This window comes from Haliotis cracherodii, unplaced genomic scaffold (assembly GCF_022045235.1).
Source record: "Haliotis cracherodii isolate W230 unplaced genomic scaffold, xgHalCrac1.p SCAF_11, whole genome shotgun sequence".
NCBI lineage: Eukaryota > Metazoa > Mollusca > Gastropoda > Lepetellida > Haliotidae > Haliotis > Haliotis cracherodii.
Window position 1 is genome coordinate 3,331,666 of NW_027266266.1, and position 27,169 is coordinate 3,358,834.

Here is a 27,169-nt window from a genome sequence, read left to right on the forward strand (position 1 = left end):
ATATCAATGTCTTGTTCAAGCAAGACTAGCTGTACAAACTCTGAGGACCAGGACCCACTTGCACAAAGCAATCTTAGCGCTAAGATGATCTTAACTCCCATACTTTAACACATCTTCCTGAGGCAAGAGAGTTAACTGACTATAAAAGTCCAGTTTCCACCCTTGTCGAACTAGGCTTCGGAAAGATGCATTCAAGTCAAATACATCTTACCTGTGTTACTACTTCTATATAGGGGCGGTCGGGTAGCCTAGTGGTTAAAGCGTTTGTTCGTTACGCCAAAGACCCGGGTTCGATTCCCGACATGGGTACAATGTGTGAAGCCCATTTCTGGTGTCCCCCGCCGTGATATTGCTTGAATATTGCTAAAAGTGGCATAAAACCATACTCACTCACTCACTCACTTCTATATATTTCATTTTAAGTCGATGATGTTTGAGATTTTTTCTTAGAAAGTATTGTATCCATCGGTCACCATTTTGTTGTGTGTCACTTGCTTCAATTCTTTTTCACTGATTGCAGGTGGGCTGAATATGACATTTCCAGCAATTCCCGTGACTGCTGGTGCCAGCAAAGTAACTGTAAGTAGCTCTCTTCTGTATATTCTCGGGGGCCCAGGTGGCCCAGTCATCTACGGCACCGTAATTCGCTGTGCAGAGTTGCCTTCCTTCGGCTCGCCAGAAACCTATGATCGTGGGTTCTAATCCCGGTTCGCCCCGATTATGTTTCTAGGTTTGTCAGCACCATACCCGTGCTCCTGGGTTTCACCGAAGTGGTAAACGTCTCAGACCAGCATCATTTGGGGCTTTCCTCCCACATTAAGCTGATACGCCGAGATATAACTGGAATACTGTTAAAAGCGGTGTTAAACCAAACTCACTCACTCATTGTATATTCTCACTGATATCAAACTACTTGTATTTGCTATTGGGTGTTGTATTCCAACAAACTGCGATAAACTGAAATACTGTTGAAAAAGGTGTAAAGGCCAACTCACTTGACACAAGAAGCTGTTTGGATGGAGAGACATGTTTCTTTGTAGGTTACGTACCAGATCACATCACCAGGAACTTCTTCCAACGTCTCATGCTCGGCCAACTCAAGGGGAGACAACCAGTATCTCACTGCCACATCTCAAGGTGAGACGGGGCAGGGGCAGGGCAGAGGTGGTGGGGAGAGGGATGATTTGTCAGACAATTGTAAAATATGTATGTAAAATTGAAAACATCACTATAGGGCTGAGATACTGCCGATGTGACGTCGTTAAATTTTAACTCACTCACTTAAAATATTCAACGAGTGTTATTTTAATTTTCATGTAATTTATGGCAATATTTTGGTAAGAAAAATTTGAAGTTTGTGTCCTGTGTTTACACTTTCATGACCTGTTTGCAGATGACACTTCAACAGTGATGTTCGTTCAGAGTGTCGGGAGTGTCACACTCCTCCCAGTCATCACTCCGGCTTACTCCAATTCATTCAAGGTGACTGATATTGACTACTACTTGTATTTGCCTCTCATGTTTCTTGGCAACATAGGGCTTGTGGGTTAGAACAGGTCCTCAGTACCCCATGCTTGTCTCCCTGAGAGGTGTTTGGGGCAGACAGGTCCCCAGTACCCGATGCTTGTCTCCCAGAGACGTTTCTGGGCCAAAACAGGTCCCAACTACCCCATACTTGTCTCCCTGAGAGGTGTTTGGGGCAGACAGGTCCCCAGTACCCCATACTTGTCTCCCTGAGAGGTTTCTGGGGCAGACAGGTCCCCTGTACCCCATACTTGTCTCCGTGAGAGGTGTCTGGGCCAAAACAGGTCCCCTGTACCCCATGCTTGTCTCCCTGAGAGGTGTTTGGGGCAAAACAGGTCCCCAGTATCGCATGCTTGTCTCCCCAGGAGTTGTCTGGGCCAAAAAAGGTCCCCAGTACCCCATGCTTGTCTCCCCGAGAGGTTCTGGGGCAGAAAAGGTCCCCAGTATCCCATGCTTGTCTCCCCGAGAGGTTTCTGGGCCAAAACAGGTCCCTAGTATCCCATGCTTGTCTCCCCGAGAGGTTTCTGTGCCAAAACAATTCCCCAGTATCCCATGCTTGTCTCCCCGAGAGGTGTCTGGGCCGAAACAGGTTCCAAGTACCCCAAAACAGGTCCCCGAGAGGTTCTGGGGCAGAAAAGGTCTCCAGTACCCCAGTACTTCTCGGGTATGTATTGTGTCTTTACCTGTATGGTATGGTGACACTTGTATTGTCTTTACCTGTAGGGTATGCTGACACTTGTATTGTCTATACCTGTAGGGTATGGTGACACTTGTATTGTCTTTACCTGTAGGGTATGCTGACACTTGTATTGTCTTTACCTGTAGGGTATGCTGACATTTGTATTGTCTATACCTGTAGGGTATGGTGACACTTGTATTGTCTTTACCTGTAGGGTATGGTGACACTTGTATTGTCTTTACCTGTAGGGTTTGCTGACACTTGAATTGTCTATACCTGTATGGTATGGTGACACTTGAATTGTCTATACCTGTATGGTATGGTGACACTTAAATTGTCTTTACCTGTAGGGTATGGTGACACTTGTATTGTCTTTACCTGTAGGGTATGGTGACACTTGTATTGTCTATACCTGTAGGGTATGGTGACACTTGTATTGTCTTTACCTGTAGGGTTTGCTGACACTTGAATTGTCTATACCTGTATGGTATGGTGACACTTGAATTGTCTATACCTGTATGGTATGGTGACACTTGAATTGTCTTTACCTGTAGGGTATGCTGACACTTGTATTGTCTATACCTGTATGGTATGGTGACACTTGAATTGTCTTTACCTGTAGGGTATGGTGACACTTGTATTGTCTATACCTGTAGGGTATGGTGACACTTGTATTGTCTTTACCTGTAGGGTATGGTGACACTTGTATTGTCTTTACCTGTAGGGTATGCTGACACTTGTATTGTCTTTACCTGTAGGGTTTGCTGACACTTGAATTGTCTTTACCTGTAGGGCATGCTGACACTTGTATTGTCTATACCTGTATGGTATGGTGACACTTGAATTGTCTTTACCTGTAGGGTATGGTGACACTTGTATTGTCTATACCTGTAGGGTATGGTGACACTTGTATTGTCTTTACCTGTAGGGTATGCTGACACTTGTTTTGTCTTTACCTGTAGGGTATGCTGACACTTGTATTGTCTTTACCTGTAGGGTTTGCTGACACTTGAATTGTCTTTACCTGTAGGGCATGCTGACACTTGTATTGTCTATACCTGTATGGTATGGTGACACTTGAATTGTCTTTACCTGTATGGTATGCTGACACTTGTATTGTCTATACCTGTAGGGTATGGTGACGCTTGTATTGTCTTTACCTGTAGGGTATGGTGACACTTGTATTGTCTTTACCTGTAGGGTATGGTGACACTTGTATTGTCTTTACCTGTAGGGTTTGCTGACACCTGTATTGTCTTTACCTGTAGGGTATGCTGACACTTGTATTGTCTTTACCTGTAGGGTATGCTGACACTTGTATTGTCTTTACCTGTAGGGTATGCTGACACTAGATGCAGGTGTATCAGCTGACAATGGCATCAGTTTTGAGTGTCAGGCTGTTGTAGCAGACAGCATGGCCCGAGCCCTTCAGCTTATCCAAACACCATTGTGCAACTTTACAACAGCCAACGCCACGACAACGCCTGCAACTACAACATCAACAACGCCTACAGCGCCACCAACAAGTCCTCCAAGTCAGTGTTGTTTCCAGATCTGTAGAAAGAAGTAGTGTGCCTTAATGCTAACATGCATCTTTTGTCACGTAGGTAATACGGACTGTCAACAAAGGAATTACAAAAAGTGCCGTGTCACCAGACCAGCAACAAGGGTAGAGGATGTGTTTTCGTGTCTGAGAACAGCCCTAGCTCTAATATGTTTGAAAAATACCGGTGTATTATGTTTTTCAAAATCATACATATCTTAATCTTATGGAAAAGTTTACATAAGCAAAGACGTATACCGTATTATCCTGAGTATAGTTCGCGCTTTTTTCCAAACAAATCACATCTGTATAGAAGGGGGTGTGCATTATACATGCCATAATGAGTTTTGATGTTTTTTTCCCCCCAACGCAAAGACATTACCGTGGGCTCGTAACACCTGAAAATACCATGTCAACAAATCCGTACTGAAGTACGCAAATTAATCATGTAATTACACTGTCTGGTTACAAAAAGTGTTCATTGTATATCTGGACTTATGTTTGTGACTTATTTCATTAATTTTATTCAAAATTCCTTTTAATATTGTCTTAATTAATTTCGGCGAAATTGTGTGTGAAGGCATCGGAAGGGAACTCACCGTTAGTAACAGCAACCACGGCCAGATTACCGCTATTGATGCCTTGAAACCAACTTTAGTTGACAGAGAATGGATACATATATCATAAATGCCATACTTTGACAAGTTAAAAGTCATATTTGTTGTAGTTTGACGATTCTATGTCAACATGTAGTTCTCGCCATCACGTGCGCGGGAGCCTCGTCGGTGACTGGACAAATTTTTCATGTGAAAAAAATAACCGGCAATCGCATTCAGCTGCACCGAAGTCCTACGCTTAGGGTTATTATCATTTGAAATATTTAATTAAAGCTGCAACTATAATAACATGATATTGGAATATATTATTCCTGATAATAATATAGTTTTAGATACAATTTTTCCCGATCCTTTTAGTTATATTATTGAGTAAGTGTCAACTGAATAACAGTAGATTCCAAGAAAACGTGTGTACAGCTGATTGCTGTTTCCAGCTGAGTTTATGAGAAAATATGCAAGTTAATCTTAATCCCTGGATGTAAAACAATGCCTAGCAGAACAAAAGATACAATTCAAACGGTAGATCAACATGTCTGGTGATTTTGTATCTCAAATTTCATATTTGTACTGATCAAGATTCTTATCACATGTTCGTGTACAGGAATTTAGCTGAAGGGTTACAGTGGAATGTTTTTTGGTGCCTAATATTCGGAATTTTTCCCCCAAAAATACTGAATCCGCTAGAGGGAGTGCGCATTATAATTGGGTGCGCACTATACTCAAGAAAATACGGTATATTTGTCTTTGACATAAGTAACAATTCTAATAGAAATCATGAAATTTATAAAGAGCAACTGATTCCTGTGAACGAAAAAGAAAAACCATTACAGGAAACTATGTTCATAATGAACATGCTTATAACGAGCTGACGGATATAACAAACTTATGGTCACTGTGGTTATAACAAACTACAATTAGTGGCCCCTTTGTGTTGGTTTACGGTATATAATGACAATAGCAACATCCAACAAAATGGTGGATGACTACAAAGTTGTAAAAAATTCAGGTTCATTATAATTGTGGGTTCGAATTGTGGGTCGAATCCCAGTTCGCCCTGATTATGTTTCTAGGTTTGTCAGCACCCTACCCGTGCTCGTTGGTTTCACCGGGGTGGTAAACGTCTGAGACCGGCATCACTTCGGGCTTTCCTCTGACATTAAGCTGACACGCCGCGATATATACCTGGAATACTGTTGAAAGCGGCGTTAAACTCAACTCACTCACTCAGGTTCATTATGTATTGAGAGATGAAAGAACTCATGCAATATGTTGTGGTGTATTGCGATACATGGATTATTTTTGCAATACGTTGCTGTAGTTGGGCCAATACACACCCTTCATGTTAGGGGCAATAACTGATCCCTGTCACTACTGATCACTATAACATTGACGTCTTATTGTTTTCCAATCTCACCCACCCGGACACACAAATTGGTAAGTTGTTTGATAGGCATTTCTTAGATGTTTACAGATGACAAGGGTATAAGGATCTATACTGAAACCATTAAACTAAAGAAGTTGTTATCGGTAAATTGTGTCTACTTTGTCAAATGGGTAATATGATGGTAAGATAGAAGTCAGCCTCGTCGAGTGTAGTGTGGCATGCCGACTCTTAAAGGTCGACCCATGAAGTTCCGGGGTAGAATAGGTTTTCAGCAACCCATGCTTGCCCTAACAGGTGATTGTGCTTGTCCTAAGAGGCAACTAACGGGAATCGGGTGGTCAGACTCGCTGGCTGGCTTGATGTTTGTCATCGTATCACAATCTCGTGGATTGATGCTCATGATGTCAATCATTTAATTGTCTGGTCCAGATTCGATTATGAACAGACTGCGTCAGATAGCTGGAATATTGCTGAGTGTAACGTTAAATAACAAACAAGCAAACAAACTTAATGGTCCATCTTGTAGAAATCTCAAAGTGTTTGGTTTAGAAACTATTGTTATCTTAAAGGTCTGTCTTATTAATGTTTCACCTCTTTCTCATAATTCACATCATTTTAAGACATGAGATATGTTGAGACACTCAGCAATAGAAACTAACATTTTTGGTCCACTAGTCCTTATAATGATAATATATAGCAAAACCCATAAAAATGGCAAATATCTACTAGTCCTTATGAAATCTTAACTACTGGGCAGTTTGGCGAGGACTGTAGGGCTAGTGCCAATGTCTAACCCTGCATCTGTTTAGTATTTCGTTGTGTGTTGGTGTTGAGGTCAGTTTGAACCTTTTCAGTTGAGCTTTGATCACAGAATATTTGCACTCATAAATACAGCATGTTGTACTCAATTTAAGTCACATTTAGATACCTACCTGTTGGAGGTAGTGACAGACATCGAAGTGCTGATAGTACCTTTATTACTGAAGTATTGTGTTGTGTACCATCTGGGCTGAAACGATTCACTGATGATCATTGCCGCATTAAACCAACTAAACAATTATACTTCATTCTGTCAATAATTCTTTTAATTATTTGCGCAAACATTAAGTCAATTATCTTAAAATAACATTCAATATTAAAAATGGTGATGCAAATAAATTTGCTTTTGTTACTTGGAAAATGTGCCAAATTTTACTCTCCGTCAAGTTTAGTTAGAGAACTATCTTATACAACTTTACCTGATAGTGTATTTGACATATAATAAAAAACGATATCGCAAGACTTCAGTGTATCGGTTCAAGCCTGACTAGCAGGTGTTGTTGACGTTGATAGTTAGTTCCCTGGTGCACACTCAGTTGGTTCTGTTGAACATATTACATATTTATACCGGTAGCTAAAATGGATAGAATTATCATTAAAATGAGCTGGCCACTGTAACTTGATAATGACGTCATATTGCTTGACGACAGGCCATTATCACGCCCATTGTTGAGTGACGTCATGGGGATAGGGAAAGGTGACGTCATGTTCAATTGTGACGTCATCTGGTTAGTTCTATGATGTTTCCATATTTGTAAAGGGGGCAGTGAAATTCATGTTGATTGCAGTAAATGTTTCAAAACGGGTATTGTTGTTTATTTTTATTTGATAAATTCTATCCATTTTAGCTCTTATAACAGTAACACTATTTTTTCAGGGCATTATCATTTGCAGAAGCCCTCAATCTTTTCAACTGCCCCCCTTTGTGGGGCAGTAAATGGAAGACCTCAGGCTTCTGCAAATGATAATGCCCTGTAAAATAGAGTTACCCTTATAGTAACCTGGTAGACACACCATCTAGCTCCTGTTTGGGTGGAGTATTTGGCCTCAATCAGACAATGACACAATAACTCCTGAGCCTCAAAGTTGAACTATTTAATTTTAAACGCAACCATTCTCACTTTTTAAAATATTCTTTTATGCACCCACATAGATTTATATACATGGCGTACACTTTTACAGATTTTCTGTGACTTGTTTGATAGGTTGTGCTTGTACCCCAATGGCCCCACGCCAGAAACCTATGATTGTGGGTTCAAATCCCTGTTCGTTCCGATTATGTTTCTAGGTTTGTCAGCACCATACCCATGCTCGTGGGTTTCACTGAAGTGGTAAACATCTGAGACCTGCATCACTTCGAGCTTTCCTCCCACATTAAGCTGACACGCTGTGATATAACTGGAATACTGTTAAAAGCGGTGTTAAACCCAACTCACTCACTTATTTTTTGTGTTCGTCCAGCACTTGCTTGTTAATGTGTAATCACGAGAAGCATCTCTCAATGTTTAGACCTCTGTGTGCTGTGATGAGTATCTTCATGTGTTAGAGATAGTTCTAGAGTTAGTTCTATCATCTAGTGCTATATTTACAGCGACTGACAACTCCACCACCGACCCGAATGCAACTACAACCACACCATTTATACCAACTACTACACCCATCCCTGTAGACCTGTCATCGCCATGGAAACCGGATGAGGCTTCATTTACTTTCACAAGTGTAAGTAAATGTGGTTTACAAACAGTGTGCTACCAATGTCATTTTCATAGTGATGAAACCTAGAAATCATGTATTTTTAATGCCACTTTCATGGGTTTTCGCTGCAGTCTTTCCAGAAATTATGTTGGTAAAAAACCTTGAATTTTAATGAAATTGTTAAAATTACTTTTTAGTGAGGTTTAATGGAACTCCATGGCTGGTTACATAGTGTGACCTTGCCAATTATGTGTTGTCATGCTTCAACGGAGAAGTGGGGCGGTCGGGTAGCTCACTCACTCACTCACTCACTCAACAGAGAGGTGAATTGAAATGGGCTTTATCATCTTGTTCCAAATTATTGCACTTATATAGTGACATGTATGCACGCACATGGGTGCGTGCATGTGGCTGCTTGTACTAGTCTGGACTAATGCCAATTTTATTGTGCAAGCCCACTGAGATACCATGCCCCAGTTTAACATGAATACCCCACTCAGACACAGTTTACTGACTCCGAGTTGACCTTGCCTTGTTTTAACCCCTAACACGGAGCACCAGGCAGGGTAACAACAAGAACCATCTGTTAGCGTCTTTTGGTATGATGTGGCCGGGGATCAAACCTACAAACTCTCAGTCTCCAGACAGATGCTCTATCCACTAGACTATGGAAGCGGTCCTCATTCTTCAACGACTTCATGGCTGTCAAAGCTTATGATAGTCAATAGATGTTTTTTGTAGGTGCAGATTATTTACAAACTGGATTATTTGTGGCATAAAGCTATATTCACTCACTTGCTTATGTACAGAGGAGATTTATCCTGGCAGACATTTTCAACATGTAGAAGTCTCATATTATTCAATTCCAGAAAGACCAGATCTACAAGACAGTGATCGTCCAACGTGAGAGAGCGGTCATCGCCCCGGTCACCGAGCTTGTTGTGCTGACCTGCTGTGTGCGGGCCAGCACTCCCAAGTACACAGGGATGGCCGCAGCCATGCTGACCGCAACTGATCTCACCCCCGACTTCTGCTCCAACTGCACTGGGGGACCGAGTAAGCACAAACTCCATCATCATCGTCATCATCCTTGTCTTTGTGGTGCAGTGATAGCTTGTGTGCACATTGCAATTTCTGCATAAATAATGCATCGTGGTCTAAGGAGTGCAGTTTGTTCCATATGCATCCTGGGATCTAATGTCCACGGGTTCGAATCCTAATATACACAGCAAAAAAAATGCAGTTTCCGGTATCCGGATACCTTCCGGATACCACCGGACACTTACCCAAAACGCGTCCAGGGATCCGGTGGCAGATACCTTGCCGGATACCAGATCCATGGTATCCGGCATGGACACCTCAGCGGAAAGCATGCCTCATGGAATCCGGGTATCCGGCACCGGATACCTCACCGGATACCTCAATCTGGGTGTCCAAGTATCCGGCACCGGATACCTCACCGGATACCTCAATCTCAGTGTCCAAGAATCCGGCACCAGATACCTCACCGGATACCTCAATCTGGGTGTTCAAGGATCCGGCACCAGATACCTCACTGGATACTATAATATGGGTGTCCAAGTATCCGGCACCGGATACCACTGGATTCCTAATTCTGAGTATCCACTTATCTGGCACCAGATACCTAACTTGACGTCGAGACATTTTTGCAAGAAACATTCCCCAAACCAACAAGTTTAACATATGGGTGTCCAAGTATCCGGCACCAGATACCACTGGATACCTCATTTTGAGTATCCAAGGATCCGGCAACGGATACCTTGCTTGACGTCGAGACATAAACAGATATTTTACATGTTCATTTCATTTGGTAGAAATAGCTCACATATTTACTGTAAATTACAAGAATTCTATACGACTCCTGTTCTGCAACAACAGAATTTTCCCCCAAAAATGTTCTTTGTATGTCGTTTTTCTTTTCAAGATAGGGAACACATTCCATGAGAAAAGAAAAGCGTTGAAGTTATGCACATCATAAATCATTAGGCACTATTACTAAGAGATAAAGAAATGTTTAAAGCAAGTGCCAGCAAATAATCTGATCCGACTTGATATACTTCTGCTCTACCAGTACAACCACCACAAACACATACTTAGGAATCTACACACTTTCATGTGAGGATGTCCAATGAAAACACCAAGCGAAAATGCACTGTGAAACATTATATTTCTCATTTACAATTCATACAATCAATACACTGAACAATAAAGAATACAACATTTGCAACACTGTCATAACAAAATATATAACACATATACAGTGCTTCATATTGACAAATCTTGTAAAAACTTTCAATATTCTTTCTTTTCACAATGAGAAAGGTGTTTGTGCAACACCACAAAAATAGAGAGCACATGCTTCCTGTTAAGCAAGAGAACTGTTGTAAACTGATCCATATATCATTAGAGAAAGTTGTTTGTGCAACAACACAAAAATAGAGAGAACCACACTTTCTCCTTCCCAAAGCACATGGTTCCTGTTAAGCATGAGAAATGTTGTCAACTGATCCATATCATTATCACTGGGACAGTCTACAGGTGAAAACAGTGCTAACTAACCCTACAAATGTACCTAAATATTCAATTGCATCAATGAACTATGACTTCCAGTATTTTCTAAAGTGTGAAATGACATACAGTGCAAAAATTAGTTCTGGCTGGGCACGGGTCAGTACTATTGAGATCAATACTTCTTGTGATATCCATCTTTTTAACTTCTTGGAGCACTATTACATAATCAGTGACCTTGACACAAGGTATATAGGTGACAGTCTATAATTAATATGCTTATATTTGGAGAAAGGATGTTAAAACACTGCTAATTTGGATGTATGCAATTTAGGTTCTGACTGTAGCTCAGAGAAATCTAGAGCGAGTGTTTGCTGGATACAGCAAAAACAGAGCAACCCTGTTGCCAAAACAAATCTCCTGTTCAGTACACAACAGGACCACCTTTGGCCCAGGTGAGCTTTTTTGTTGGGGGAGAGGGGGGCGCTTAGAGCTGAGTGAGGTCTAAGTACCATACTACTCGGGTGTAAATTTCAACAGGCATCTGACAAATGAAAACCATTGATATAAATTCTAAATTAAAAATCAAGTAAGGCTGTTATGAAGGATAACCAGAAGTCCAGCTGACCTACTAATGATATTCACTGAGCATGAAATGTCGATCCTACATAAACGAGGCCTTTGGCACAGATATTGCAACAATGAACCTCTGAGAATTGTGTATTTCATGACGCCAAGCTGCTTTACCACATATTCTTTGAATTGGAAGAAATGAAGCAGGCCCATCATTCTGCAGTTTTGTCGACCACACTGATACAGGATTCAGATATCCAAACTGGTCTGAAGAGGTTTTAAACCAGTCAATGTACGCAAAAACATGTTCTACAGGCTCTCCCACAGCCAGTTCTATGACATTGTGCACAAAATGTCTGATTTTTCCCAGGCGAGGAGTAAGACTGTCACTAAAATTTGTGTCATCATCAGCCCAAGATGCAAATACATGGCTATTCCTGTCAGGCTGTTTGTTTGATACACTACCCAGAGATTCATTGTTGAAATGTACTGATGAGTACTTGGTACACACACCAGAAACATTATCCACAGATACTTCCCTTCGGTACATGAAAGAATACACTTTACACAAGTTGTAAAGGAATTCTTTCCCAACTACACTTACTGGTGAGCCTACAGTATGTCTGAAAGTAATGTGTGACACATCACTCCAACAATCTGTCTTAATGTCGGTAATCATAGAAGTTGGAAGTGTGAGTAAACCAGAGCTGGTCAGCTGAATAGGAGAATTAGTTGAGTAGGAAAGACGTTTCAAGTGTGAATGAAATTCTGTATCCAAGTTTTCCTCTGTAGTAGTTGAGAACATTAAGAACTTTTTCATTAACTGCTCTTCAATATTTTTCTTATTTGTGTGAAAATCAGACATGATTCCATTGTATCTTTCAAAACTAAAAAGCCAAAAACCATACATGCTGCCAAAGTTTCTAACAGATTCATGCAAATGGCAGTGCAAATGCATATTTGGTGTAATAAACTGGGCACCATACAGCTGAGTAACTTGGGTACAAAATTTGACCATGAGATTCTTAGCAATTACAAGATTAACATTATCAATGCAGGGCTGACAAAAGTGTTTGCATGCAAGTACAAAGGTCTGCCATACCTTTAGGTGTACAGTGGGTAACAATCCATCTAGACATGAAAGAGAAAAGACAAGGACCCAATTCTTCCATTCTTTGGCGGTCATTTGACCAAAATTTGAAGATATATTGACAGGAATACGGCCAGTATTGGAAGGAACATTAAATGATTCAATTTTTGAAGAAAGTGAAGCAAGACTGCTTTTAGTCAAGAGTTCCTTTTCAACCCAAAAGCTAAACATCTTTTTAGCTGTACCAAGAAACAAATTGTGCATAGGGTCTATTGCCGTCATTTGTGATGGTTCGAAATATGGTAAATCAAGGAGAGTTGTGTACCTGTATCCACACTTCTTTTCTATTTCTTTAGCTCTAGAAAGACAATCTGCCTTTTCTATCCTTTTGACATATTTTAAATGTTGTGACCTACAACGATTTGGCCATTTCCCCAAATCAGGGATACCACAATCACGTTCTCCATTTGACCAGAGTGGTTTGGTGCATGACGAGCATCCCTGATTAGCTCCATGACCAAGAAATCCACACAGTTTGCGTGCTGCAGGAATATCAGCTGCTGCACACATAAGTGCCATTTTAACTGTCACTGGAGTTGAACATCCAGGAAAAGCCAAAAGAACACCTTTCCAGAGTGCCTTGAGTTCACGAACAAGGGGTGACAAGAAATTATTTAAACTTTCAGGTTCTTTCTTAAGGGAAGGAATAACACCAATCAAAATACAATTTTCTTTCTTAAACCGCTCTTCACGTGGAAGATTCATGAACACCATATATAATGCTCCTACTGATATGTCCTGTCTGCGTTGGTAAGGTTGGAACCAGTCCACATTGAGCATCGCTCCAAAATGATGGGAATGAGTGAGGAAATCTGAACCATTATATTCACAGAATTTCTTCCAGATTTCACCATCATAAACATCGGCAAATAGGTTTGGAGTGATGCTCCTGTGACGCCAAGCATTGCATTTATGCAAGAAATCAGGACGATACAGAAATCTCTGCAAACTTTCAATAACTCCCTGGTAACAGAAGACTTTTTTTGGCGAAATACTTTGTTTCCCATCTGAATATATCACTTCATCCACAAGAATTGTGTCACATTTGACTAAACCTTTTTGTCTACTTTTAGTTGCTGAACGACAACTAAAGACCTTGTTGTAACATTTTTTCAACTGACCATCCCTGACTACTTTATCAAAATCATACAGAAAGTAACAGTTGGGGCACACAACATATTTTGAAAATCCATTTTTCTCAATATTCAAAATTTTCCTTGCCATGTACAAAGTTTTAGGAAATATCTTTGCTATTGTTGATATCACAGCAGAAAATGGTGAAAGAACACAAAATATTTGACTCAGCAGAAGAAAGAACTTAATCAAGGCTGCATCACTAACATTGTGTGCTAACTGTATTGAAAAAAGAGATGCTGTGATCCATGACACTATGTCAGATGTCCTCTCCCCTGAAGGTTCCATGTTTTCATCCATCATCTCTTGCTGTTCATCCCAATTGTTCAATTGTTCAACAAATACCCCTTGCAAATTTTCTGCAGACGTCTCTTGAGGCTCAACAGAGTTCTGAAAAGAAAAGTGTGTTTGTTAGCATTATTCATTGCGTATCATGTTTATAGAGATCAATTATCCAATTTCATTGTGCACATGATGCTGGGGTGTTAGTACCAAAACATATGAATAATACCAATTTCCATCCAGTAGCATTGAATATATTGCTACACCCCCTAAACACATGAAAATGATACATATTTAATTAGAGTGAGTGAGTGAGTTGGATTTAACGCCGCTTTTAACAGTATTCCAGTTATATCGCGGCGTGTCAGCTTAATGTGGGAGGAAAGCCCGAAGTGATGCAGGTCTCAGACGTTTACCACTTCGGTGAAACCCACGAGCACGGGTATGGTGCTGACAAACCTAGAAACATAATCGGGGCGAACCGGGATTCGAACCCACAATCATAGGTTTCTGGCATGCCCAAGGGACGCAACTCTGCACAGCGAATCGCGGTGCCTTAGACCACTGGGCCACCCATGCCCCCATATTTAATTAGAAGTTTGGTTTGGTTAACGGTAAGTAGTTCTAGCAGATGTTTTCATCTGGTTAATCAGCTGTTTTTGATGAAATTCCTGAGCATATAACTAAAATACTGAATAGTTTTCGGTTACTCTATTGATACTTGTTGCCAACCTATTCGAGTCTATTATGTCCGTATTTGGCGTCTGTAACTTTCATAGTTATTTGGTGACCGCAAGTTAATTCACTGATATGTGTGTAAAGCTGACTCCCTCCCTTGCTCAAACAGTTCCCTTTTCGCAGTGTTATTTTTTCCAAATTGCTCTGGGTGCTTTATTTTACATCAGAAAATACTAAATCTTAAGCCACTTGCAGAAACATGGATTATCTTTTAGATGGTGAGCTTGTATTTAATGATTACATCAGTAGAAAAGTTGGAAACATAACTATGAAATTGAAAAGCTTTCCATTTGAAATGAATGTTTTATATCTGTTACATTTCAAAAGCTTAAGAGCACTCATTCTATTTTGGAAGTATAAAATTTAATAAGTGGTGTAGGACCCAGTCATTGAGAAACAATGCCCTGTCACAACTAGACTAGCCATTGCTGACAGTTGACAGGCTTCAGTAGGCACCCGGATAATTGATGCATGGTGTACAACATTTCAGCTTGAAAAGGGAGGTAATCACGACATGGGAAGGAATGATATTGTCAAATTATCCTGCAGAGGTGAGGTGAAATATATATAGGTGAAAAAGGTGAAGTATACTGTTGACACAGTAGAGTGGTCCATCATGAAGATGTAATTAGACAGCTGAATGACAGGATATGAATTGACGATAATTGGAACTAAAGACAACTGAGGTGTCATCCTATAGAAACTGTCTAAACAACAAGATTTAGATGCCTCATTACATTACATCAAAAAGTCAGCCTGCGTCACTGCATGAATATTGATACAGTACGCTCGCATAAGGTGACAGATACTGGAATTTAGATTTGAAGAGTTTTAGAATGTGATTAATGTAATGTGACGAAATGTACATGTATTGGATTTTTAAAAAGTAAGAAAAGACAATCCAGACCCCAGTTTAGTCTAATTAGCTTCATTGACCATGTGAACAGGTATTTATTGGCGGGACCAATAAAATATTTAAATTTAAAGGAGAACAGTACCTTAAAAGTATGTTTCACTCACTACCTAAGACAAATTTATAACGTATTCCGTAAAAATAGTTATTAAAATGTAATTTTTAGTCACAATATACGTTAAAAACCCATTCGTATGTTGCAGTGTTCCAGTGACACCTAACAGTCAATGAGCTCATCATGTGTCACTTGACCTGACCTCATACTAGCCTATGGCTCTTACCTCCAATACAGCGGTCAAAAACCAGAAAAGAAACATTTGTTAAACATTGTATGGTAACTTTTTCACACAAACGTTCGATATCCTTGTTTAGACAGACAAGAAAGTCAAATAGAATAGAGGTTGAGGTGAAATGGGGTTTAACGTCGCGTCCAAGATTATTGCACTTATATAGCGACGTGCATGTACGTGTATGTGTTTGTGTGGCTGCTTGTACTAATCCGAACTGATGCCGATTTATAGTGCTAGCTCACTGAGATACCATGCCGCAGTTTAACATGAATACCCTGCTCAGACACAGTATACTGACTCCGAGCCGACCAGTCCTTGTTTTAGCCCCTTATTGCCGAGCGCCAGACAGGGTAACAACAAGTATACCATCTTTTAACGTCTTTCGGTATGACACGGTCGGGGAACAAATAGAATAGAGAAAGTGGAGTGGTGTCAGGTTACACCGCATAAGATGAAATTACAAACATGTCTTTGTCGTGACATGTATTGCCGTGCACATGCCATAATGATAAAACTTCTCTCGTTAGGGAATTTTTAACACAAATACTGGAGATTGTGATTGTGAATGTGAATGCGATATTTGCATCTGATTAAATTCTGATTTAAATTTAATTTTAAATAGCATTTGTTATGATTAGTTATTCATAACCATGATGTATGGTTTTGAGAACCACAAGTGACATTTACATCCTGTTCAAGTTAACACGATTAATTAACAATGAAAAATATCATAAACATTACATCAATATGTTTGTGAATCAGATCGTCAACTTTACTTCCTCAGGTTAGCTTAATTTTCTGATCAGAAGTTATTACAAAAACTATATTGAAATGACATTGTGTAATATGAATACATGTCAAGATGCATACCCGCATTTTATTTTGAACAAGTCTATATCGGGTACCACCTCAAGCTGCTCTAATATTTTGTATTAATACAGGAAATATATAAAGTAATATGTCATCGATAATTGTGGGAAACTTATTTAAAAAATATGTCAGGTACAATCGTCCGGGATGCGTTATATTTGACTATTTGTTCAGACACACATATAGAGCGACAGGGAAACTTAAAATGGCAGATCATATTTTTTCTTCTGTCATTTTAACTTTATAAATGACTAACCCTGCATTTGTTAGTATTTTAGTTCTACACATTTAACACAACCTAGGGTACCTCACTTACTGTACCTCAGAGGAACTGTGGCTAGGTAAGAAGATCTTACACAGGTTGCACAAGTCTTACATTCTAGTGTTCCCAGGTTAACACTGGTTGTCTTCAAGTAACCTGAGTTTATTAGGGGCAGCTAGGCTAGTCTACTCTAGTTAACATCATTTTGTAATTTGGACAAGCCTAGCGACAAATAAATACAAACTAGATTCATTCTTTTGAAACAACAGCTGATCGTGCACAGAAGAAATCTGGATTCATTTTTTTAATACTTCACTCACCTGTAGCTGCTCTGAGTTGGGGTCTTCAATGTTGTCTGCACCTGTGCAGCTTTGTCTGATCTTTATTACGTTAGGGCCTTCTGGACTTGTGCCATGGTCACGAGGCTGTCAAATCAAAATATCAAATAAATACAAACAAGATTCATTCTTTTGAAACAACAGCTGATCGTACACAGAAGAAATCTGGATTCATTTTTTTAATACTTCACTCACCTGTAGCTGCTCTGAGTTGGGGTCTTCAATGTTGTCTGCACCTGTGCAGCTGTGTCTGATCTTTTTTAGGTTAGGGCCTTCTGGACTTGTGCCATGGTCACGAGGCTGTCAAATCAAAATATCAAATAAATACAAACAAGATTCATTCTTTTGAAACAACAGCTGATCATACACAGAAGAAATCTGGATTCATTTTTTTAATACTTCACTCACCTGTAGCTGCTCTGAGTTTGGGTCTTCAACGTTGTCTGCACCTGTGCAGCTGTGTCTGATCTTTTTTAGGTTAGGGCCTTCTGGACTTGTGCCATGGTCACGAGGCTGTCAAATCAAAATATCAAATAAATACAAACAAGATTCATTCTTTTGAAACAACAGCTGATCATACACAGAAGAAATCTGGATTCATTTTTTTAATACTTCACTCACCTGTAGCTGCTCTGAGTTGGGGTCTTCAACGTTGTCTGCACCTGTGCAGCTGTGTCTGATCTTTTTTAGGTTAGGGCCTTCTGGACTTGTGCCATGGTCACGAGGCTGTCAAATCAAAATATCAAATAAATACAAACAAGATTCATTCTTTTGAAACAACAGCTGATCATACACAGAAGAAATCTGGATTCATTTTTTTAATACTTCACTCACCTGTAGCTGCTCTGAGTTTGGGTCTTCAACGTTGTCTGCACCTGTGCAGCTGTGTCTGATCTTTTTTAGGTTAGGGCCTTCTGGACTTGTGCCATGGTCATGGGGCTGTCAAAATCAAAATATCAAATAAATACAAACTAGATTCATTCTTTTGAAACAACAGCTGATCATACACAGAAGAAATCTGGATTAATTTTTTAAACTTCACTCACCTGTAGCTGCTCTGAGCTGGAGTCTTCAATGTTGTCTGCACCTGTGCAGCTATGTCTTACGTTAGGGCCTTCTGGACTTGTGCCATGGTCGCTGAGGCATGAATCTGTGAAGGTGTAAAGAATTTTTTAAGAATGTCTAAACTATGTTTATAACGAACTGGCTGATATAGCTGAAGGTATGCTGTATATATGCTTATAACAAATTACGGTCATAAAGAACGACAATTAGTGGACTCTTTGATTTCATTATAACCGTAGTTTACTGTATCAAGAGAAAAGTATTACTGGCCTTTCTCATTCTTAAGCCCCGAGCTTAACATTACCAACAGAAACAAATATAGTGCTACAGCACTGTAGCTCACCAGGAACATTTGGTAAAGCTAATAATCTAGTAGATTTACAGAGAAGATGTCAACCACCACGGCGGCCATTTTTATCATTGGATCTGGATGATCTAAAGATTTGTCTTAATGTAAGGTTGTGATACCTGAAAATCTGAACTGTTTGCCTCACAAACTACAACTTCATAATGATTGGCTCTAACAACCTATTTACCAAGTCCGGCATCCCAAAATCAAAAGCTGCAGAAATCACCACCGGCATCCACCAGCTTAACCTTTAGCCTGCTGAATTATTTTCACACTTCTTACCCCTGCCTGCTGGATTAATTTTAGCATAAGGCGCTCTAAAGAGGGTGGGTGATTTCAAACAGTCGGTGCCTCATTAAACAAGGGCCAATTGAAGAAATATTTTGCACATTTATTCCTGATAGAAAACTACACAATTCTATATAAAAATATCCTGGTGTTTTCAATCATACCAAGGTTAAGACCAAAGCGAACACAAAATTTGTTAATTTTCTTGAACTTACCTGAATTGCGTTATTGAAGGTGGTTTGCATTTCATGCTAGAAACCCTCTAATATCGTAACATTTTTGCAAATTGATTTCAATAATCATATCTCCGATATCATTATTTCAATTGAGTAAAAATTCGGGATTTATAATCGGCATATATCAGCGCGATGGTAAATTATGAACCATTTCAGTGAATTTATTATCTAAACGTTAAACAGAAAAATAACTTAATTTTCGAGGTCATCATGTCGGTTGCAGAAATACGAATATTCGGGTTAATCTGACGTGTCATGTTATAAAATTTGCAGGAAACAATTAATGACTTATAAATATTCACTAATCCTAATTTCAAGCGTTTTGGTTGAATATTTACGATATACAAAAATAAACAACCCGTGTCATGATGCTAGCAGACGTCCTAAAATCAAACATGGCGCGCTTCGCCCGACCTCCGCATAACTTATTGCTATTTTAATATCAACAAAGTTTACATTGCCTTTATAAATATAACTTGGCGAAAGTTGACGATCTTCTCAATCGAAGAATGTTTTATTCGTCATATTCCAATAAATATGACGAGAGAGAAATGAAAATAAAGATCGTGAATTCTGACAGCACTATTTCAATTAGTGCAAAGGTCACCGGATGTGATGTCACAGACAGGGGTAGTCTGCTGATAAGCTTTCGAAACAAAACAATTACAGTAAAATTTGAAATAGTTCGCCTATCACATAGAGCAAAAATATAAGTCGATACACAGTATCAGTAATCACCACTAACATGAAATAAAAATGTGACTTTGACGATATAATTCGCGTATTAGTTAATCCGTTTGACCTTGCATGCTCCCGTGACCCGGAAACGGTAGACGATAAATCAACATGCCACATGCAAGTTTCTCGGTATCTTTTATTTGAACTTCTGTTGATATTTAAGAATCACCATTCAATGTTGTGAATATAAATGGGACATGATTCATATTTCTGCGATGTACATGCTGATAAGTTTCACTACAACAAGTGTATCCCACGTAATACGTCTATGGATATCGTCGATCAGCAAGATCACCCTCAACAACAGGTGCGCGAAAATGGGCTTGACAAAACGTGTTTCAAAATAACATCCCCGCGTTGCTGAAAATGATAGGGTATATATAAGCAATAAAATTCTACGTACATATTTTCGGTGTTAGTTCCACATTACATTTAGGATAGTTTTCCTTTCGGGAATACATTCATAGATTCTAGCATGATTTTAGAACAGTTTCACGAAGGATTTCTAAATTTATTCCAAAAATATGAAGACCACCATGATTGCGCATTGATGATAGATTTGTAATTGTTTAATTATTTACAGCTTTTTACAGGTTTTAAAATTTTAAGTTATATTTAATAGTTATTTTTCCCACAATGATGGTGTGTGGGGACAGTAAATATCAGTCTTTGCATCAGCACAGTGTAACTGATCAAACTTCAATTATTATCTTTAGTTTAAACATATTTATTCAACAATTATTATCTTGCACTCTGAAAATCAACTATGTGAATAAGTAACTCTCTGATGTCATCATTTTAATTTTAGTATTCCATGAATAATGATTAAATCAGATCCTTAACATATACATACTAAACTCATATGGACATTAATTTTGCGCATTATGTGGTTTGTTTCCAAATAAAACAATTCTGAAATATAATTTAATAGGAATTAATTTAATTTAATTACAGTAACAGTACTTGTAACAGTACATGACATTTGTGTTTGTTTAATCACAAGAACCATGGTGGCACATAAGCTGGTTAGTTTGCCATAGGTTTCTTAGAAAATGCTCTCTCAGTCTTCTGGTTGGAATGAAAAGAAACATGCCTGTGTACATGTTTACCCTTGCCAAATGTATTTTTTCCAGTCAGCCAATCCATTACTTTTGTTCACCTTATGTGGTCTATTTTATACATACAGGTACTGCTTCCAAACTGTTTTTTCTTTGTATGCAATCACAGTATCACAACTTCCTCAGCTGGTGTGTATAAAAGTTCCCCTGTCATCATGAAAAAAGAATTATAAAGGAAAGTCATATTTTCATTCAAAAACATATCTGTCTTTCCTTGAATACTCTTTGTCTAAGTGCCAGAAATGTAAGTGTCATAAAAAAATTTAAAAAAGATTTTCATAAGGACTTTTCTTAGATAGACCTAGATCTAAGTCAAACCATGTGACTAGTTAGGTAGAATTATAACCTTATAAGCCCTCATTTCTGAGGTGTTCATATTTTTCACATTTTTAGGACTAAACGTGATCCGTGTAGATCTGCCTGTTTTGTTATGTAAAACAAATTCTTGTCTTAAAAAATGAGAAAAGGAATCATTCAGACGAATTTTTTTTATCCCATTGATTCACGAAAATCAGTTGAAATGTACAGTGGTGACTTTGGCACCCAAAATTTCTAGTAATTTGTTACCCAAATGGGTATGTGATTTTGTAGATCTACCTAGAATTATTTCAAAGATATACATTAATTTGGTGTCTTAAACTTAACATAATATCACTTTCCTATAAAAAACAATTCATTCTAAATTATGTTTAACCAACTTAACTGGCCTCTCCTTCAGTGACAAGACGTCAATTTTCTCTCAAAACTAAACAATCAATTTCAAGGATCACAGTCATAATCATATTTGGAACTTGATGAAATATTTTATTATGTGTTCTGTTCATCTACATTAAAACATAAATATAATTATAGATCTATTGTCTTATTTTCTTAGGTACAAATTCACAAAGTATTTTGGGTACAATTTAATTTGTTTTGGGTACAAAATCACACACATATATAAATAGGAGCCTAGAATCTATATATATTTACACTACCTCGTTGTGTACCAAAATGTTATCGGTTCAGAGGACGGGAGGTTCTCAGAAAGTTTTCAACAACATCTTTAATATTTAAATTGTTCTTTTTGTAATGTTAGACCAATAACAATATTATGTTATTATTATGGCATACCAATACGTTGGATCGCTCTCCGTTGCGCTCGTTTATAGAAAATATTTTAAAATTAAAATCATCGAGCGTGAAATCCATTACGGTTTCGGATTTAGACTTACACATTTTATGGCGACAATCACGAAGAAATATGAAACAAATAAGAGTGAAGACTGCTCTCCAGATCAATAAATAGTAAATAGTTGACGAAAAATAGTAAATTATGTATTTTCTTTTGAATTTGAATCTATTTCGGAATTTCTTTATGATAGCTTACCAACTTTTGCATATTTTGCTTCCATGTGTCACATGCTGTACGTGCTTCCGGTTTCAGAAATGATAGCTAAAATTGCAAGTACTTTGATTATTTCTCGTTAAATGCATTATGTTGCTATTGAATGGTTTACCTAGAATGTATATCAGTTCAGATTTTGCGTATCATCCAATATTTGTCGTTTTTCGCAGTGTTTGTTGACTTTGTTCGACTCAACAAATCGCGAGTTAGGCCACGCCCAAACGTATCACTGACGTTTGTCGGCTTGGCAATGTGTCGGAAAGTTTATCAAACGAAATCATTTGCAAACTCTTTAAAAATGAAATTCTTTTTACAAAGATTTATACATGCGTGTCAATAATTCTAGAAAATTAAGTTAGATGTAACAAAATGATTGTAATAGTCTAACGGGATAACTATGCATGTGGAGTTGTTTGTTTACCGCCGTTGCCATGATCGTACAAGTTCCATCCAATCGATGATGTTACGATTCAGATTGTTTTTGTTTACAATTAATTACACCGAAAGTTGCTAATTTTTAGAAATAAAGGAACATGAGTGTTTTCCTTTCGTCAGCAAACACAAAATTATGATCGAATAGGAAAAATGATGAAATTATAAAGAAAATATCGGACTGCATGCCGCTCAACGTGAAGTGCCAAAAGTCAACAATGGCCGTTCCTGGTAGATGTGTGCCGAGAAGTTTGGCCGAAACTTTTTTAACTCGCGATATTTTCTTTTTGAGGTAAATAAATGACTGAACGTTTTGATATTGAGCAAGCTGAGCATTTATGCATGTCATTCGTAATTTAAATGTTACGCAAAGCCTTCTTGGTAAATAGATATGGCGAGTTTTATTTTGGGGTGTTGTTATGCTATTCGCCTGTCGAATGGGTTCGACATCAGATGCTCGGGGATGGACACCTCTGTCGAATGGGTTCGACGTTAGCGTGCAGAGCTTTAAAGAAGACCTGCAGCATCATACTGCAGCCAGTATTACTTCCGGACCCCGAACAAAACAGACCTATCCCCTGTACCCAGCCAGATGAACTCTGTGTGACGTTAAAGTCAAGATTCCAACAGCATGTACCAAGACATTTTTCAGATGGCAAAGATGACCAAAGATGGTGTAAACCCGAACAAGACCATCAGTTACTCACCCAACTCTTCAAGTCTTCGTTTCCTCTCTGTGTACTTGTTTTCTCGATCACTGCCAGAGTTGTGATTGTATCTGGTCTTTCTGGACACATACTGATTGCAGTGATCACAGAACACTTTATTTCCCTTCTCGTACATCCTGCAAAATGGAAAATCTATTTAATGACAGACATATATTTTCCTATATTTTCATGTGGTACAGCTATTTTAAGGCTAGCACTTCCTAGATAACACTAAGATCGCTTGTTACCCCATGATTTTCTACTGTTTATATCTTTAAGGTTTGGTTTGCTTGGTTTGCTTTGCCGCACTCAGCAATATTCCAGCTATGTGACGGCAGTCTGTAAATAATCGAGTCTGAACCAGACAATTCAGTGATAGGCATCATGAGCATTGATCTACGCATTTGGGATAAGATGACATGCATCAACCAAGTCAGCGAGCTTGGAAACCGTTAGTGGCCTGTTAAGACAAGCATAGCTACAGCAAGAAGAATATAATTAAGAACATGATATTTGATGTTGTAGTTAATGATACATTAACAACTCATTGTGTAATATGAATTTACACTTCATACAAAAGAAAGACAACAACCACATCTAGGTGAGTTTGTGAAGTATGACGATGAATCAACAGTTGTACAATTGCATCTTTTATCTTTGTTGTCGATTAGAAAAAAAGATTAGCAGATTACAATTAACACCCAGAAGCTAAAGTACCTATACCGTTTTATGCTTGCCATGGAACAAGAGACTGTACCGAAACATCACAATTTAGCTATTTAAGAAGTTATAATCCATATATCTCAATATTATCACTATTGAAACTTCGAAATGCCACTCAAACAACTCATACTCATACAAGTGCAATTACCTTGATGTGATTTCAATCTATCAGATACCTGTTGTTAACAGGATAAACGTAGGGTTTCAAACTGGTCAAAGTTTTCATAACAGACAGGGTCAATTAAGTATCTTAGGTTACTTCTACATGCATATTTATAGTGGCAAATGCTAATGTTTGTTGTTTAACACTTAGCAATAGTCCAACTATATGACAGCAGTCTGTAACCAATCGAGCCTGGACCAGACAATCCAGTGATTGATATTATGAGCATCGATTCACACAATTTGGATCAACGAAAACGAAGTCAACAATTGTGGCCATCCCATCCCGTTAGGCGCCTCTTAAGACAAGCATTGCGGCAAGCATGGGTTGCTGAAGACCTATTTTACCTAGGATCGCAAATGCTAATGACAAGATTAACACAGTGGCTTGGTACTTAAAGATATATATGTGTTTTCAGTGACCGACCCGGATCACAGGATCATTTAAGTACCTCTATGATTACCTCAGAATTATTTTTCTGGGTGGGTGGCCAAGTAGAAAGGGTTGTATATTTGAGGTTAACAAATTTGACATGCACTCTATGGACATCAAGGTTGATGACCATTGGTATCATGTGACATGTTTTATGTCATAATATGTATCAATAAACTTGCCTAAAACAGACTTCATTTCAATATTGGGGGCATAACAGTTTGGTGTTCGTGGGTCGGTGGCCTCTAAACAACCTGTGTCCTGGGCGCTAGAGATAGTTCTCATAGCAAAGGGTCACATATCAAATAGGGATGTTAACAAATAATAATAAAATCGATCCACCCTACAAAAGTCTGGAAAGAGAAGTTAAGTGAAGCAACACTTACACGGATGGTCTTATTTGGTATTGTCTTTTTAATATATTAAAAAAAACATACAAACAGATTTTTCTGCAATCTGCTTTTCCAACAAGGCAGTGCCTCTAGTAGGCTTTTTTCATATTTGTTGGTTTACGGATTCGACCAATATGCTGAGAAAATAGGAAAAAACATAAATAGTGCAAAAAACACTAAACAAATTTATTGTAGATAGATCTATAGGATTTGTTGAGTCTGCAACCATTGTGTTATCTCAGTAAGGGCACTTATTCCAGAATTCTTAGAAAGTCGGGAAAAAATTAACAAGCTGGCCTAGCAACAGAAATAAACCCTAAGAATACATTTGTTATGCAGTTGATTTGGCAGTTTCAAGAAGCACGGTACAGATTTCATTAAAAACACTTGTGAGAGAAAAAAAAAAGTTTAGATCTAATTATATCTATTATGTCTGACAGTTGACCCCATTTTTTTTACCAACAAATAAAACAAAAAAACTTATTTATTTCATTTGTGACCGTACTGAATTTGGGGAAATATCCATAAACCAACCTAAAGGGGTACTGATCTAAAGCAATTCCCCGGGACTGGTTGTGGCCTTTGTTATTGTTTTTTACCCGTGAGTACCCTGATGAAACGCAACACAACTGGGCGTGACAGACTGGGCTACTGTTTGCAAATACAGCAAAATAAAGTTGGAGACAATGTTTGTTTTACCCATTTTTGAACACTGATTGGTTAACCGTGATCTATAAAGACAAGGGTGCATGTTAATAAATTTCTTCAGCCTAAACAAACAAACAAAAAGAACGGTGGAGCTCATCAGTTGTCATTTGGAAATACCCCTGATTGTTATATTTAAAAAAAAGTATCAATGCAGTGAAAGCATTTTTGGATTTCGGATTTCAGATTGCGTCGATAATACGATTCCACGTTTTCTGGTATAACCCTACACCTGTGTATTTGTCGTCATTCACTTGATGCTCAGTTAATGAATTTATTACAGGTATAATTAGTTGTAGCACCTCTCCGAATCTAAATCCAGGTTTGAAGTGAGGTGAAATGTGTGTTATGTAATATGCGACTTGACACCTATGTGATCAGTTAAGAAACGAACACAGGTTATAATATCCCGAAGAAAATATATATACTTTGAGATATTTGATTGTTACAGAGACATGTGACATCGAATATGTTTCTTTGTACAGCTGCAGACGTTTGGGATATTGTTCCTTTGTGTGGATATTCACGGATACATTCCTCGAACAAGGAAGCTGCCTAAAATTATACACATAAATTTGGTAGGTTGTAATTATGATATTCACAATTCTCTGATGCACGAGACGTTTTCACAAGTCTTTTCCTTTGTATATTACAGTCAATTTGTAAAATGTGATTCTCTCAGGCAATTTATAAAATGTGTAAATATTTCAGTCATTTTGACTGAAAAATCTGTCCATTTCTTTAACAGATTGTCCAAAATTGATTTTTAGGGCCTAAAAACATCACAATAGATCTTTATGTAGGATAAGAAGCCAAACAATATAGAAATGTACTTTTCATTGTAACAATTTTAGTCTATTGCTGATGATATGAAACATAAAAATGTTTGGAGTTCGTTGTCATAATAATACAGATGGAAAATATTTTCATGCAATTTGATAAAAAAATTAATATTCAGGCGTTTAATAAATTTCCTAAGTGAAAATTTTGCACATTTTGACGGTAAAAATATAAACACGATAAAATAAGCAATGTTCAGGTGAAATATTTACTTTGGTGTTGCAAGACAGAGAAAACGAAATCGAACAATCACA

The 27,169-nt window shown here is 38.3% G+C and overlaps 2 protein-coding genes across 3 annotated transcripts in view; one reads left to right on the forward strand and one right to left on the reverse strand.

Moving 5' to 3' along the window:
* Positions 1-27,169, forward strand: part of LOC139456108 (uncharacterized) — a 67,014-nt gene that overhangs the window by 12,037 nt on the left and 27,808 nt on the right. Inside the window, exons 7-12 of one of the 2 annotated variants that reach the window (XM_071237639.1) lie at positions 521-579; positions 1,041-1,137; positions 1,394-1,482; positions 3,540-3,738; positions 8,158-8,285; positions 9,131-9,317. In XM_071237639.1, coding sequence (XP_071093740.1) covers positions 521-579; positions 1,041-1,137; positions 1,394-1,482; positions 3,540-3,738; positions 8,158-8,285; positions 9,131-9,317 — 759 coding nt within the window. The remainder of the gene's footprint in view (positions 1-520; positions 580-1,040; positions 1,138-1,393; positions 1,483-3,539; positions 3,739-8,157; positions 8,286-9,130; positions 9,318-27,169) is intronic. The other variant, XM_071237640.1, reaches the window with a different exon arrangement.
* LOC139455954 (uncharacterized) lies at positions 11,455-23,796 on the reverse strand. Its single transcript, XM_071237492.1, has 8 exons — positions 23,661-23,796; positions 18,387-18,490; positions 18,175-18,279; positions 17,962-18,066; positions 17,749-17,853; positions 17,536-17,640; positions 17,323-17,427; positions 11,455-14,037 (listed from the first exon to the last, which is right to left on the reverse strand). The coding sequence occupies exons 1-8, from the start codon at positions 23,794-23,796 to the stop codon at positions 11,455-11,457; spliced, it is 3,348 nt and encodes a 1,115-aa protein (XP_071093593.1).

Coding starts and splice junctions, on each gene's coding strand:
- LOC139455954 (XM_071237492.1), bottom strand. CDS start 23,796: ATGTACGAGAAGGGAAATAAAGTGTTCTGTGATCACTGCAATCAGTAT. Junction 17,854..17,961: donor CCAACTCAGAGCAGCTACAG/GTGAGTGAAGTA, acceptor TTGATTTGACAG/CCTCGTGACCATGGCACAAG. Junction 17,641..17,748: donor CAAACTCAGAGCAGCTACAG/GTGAGTGAAGTA, acceptor TTGATTTGACAG/CCTCGTGACCATGGCACAAG.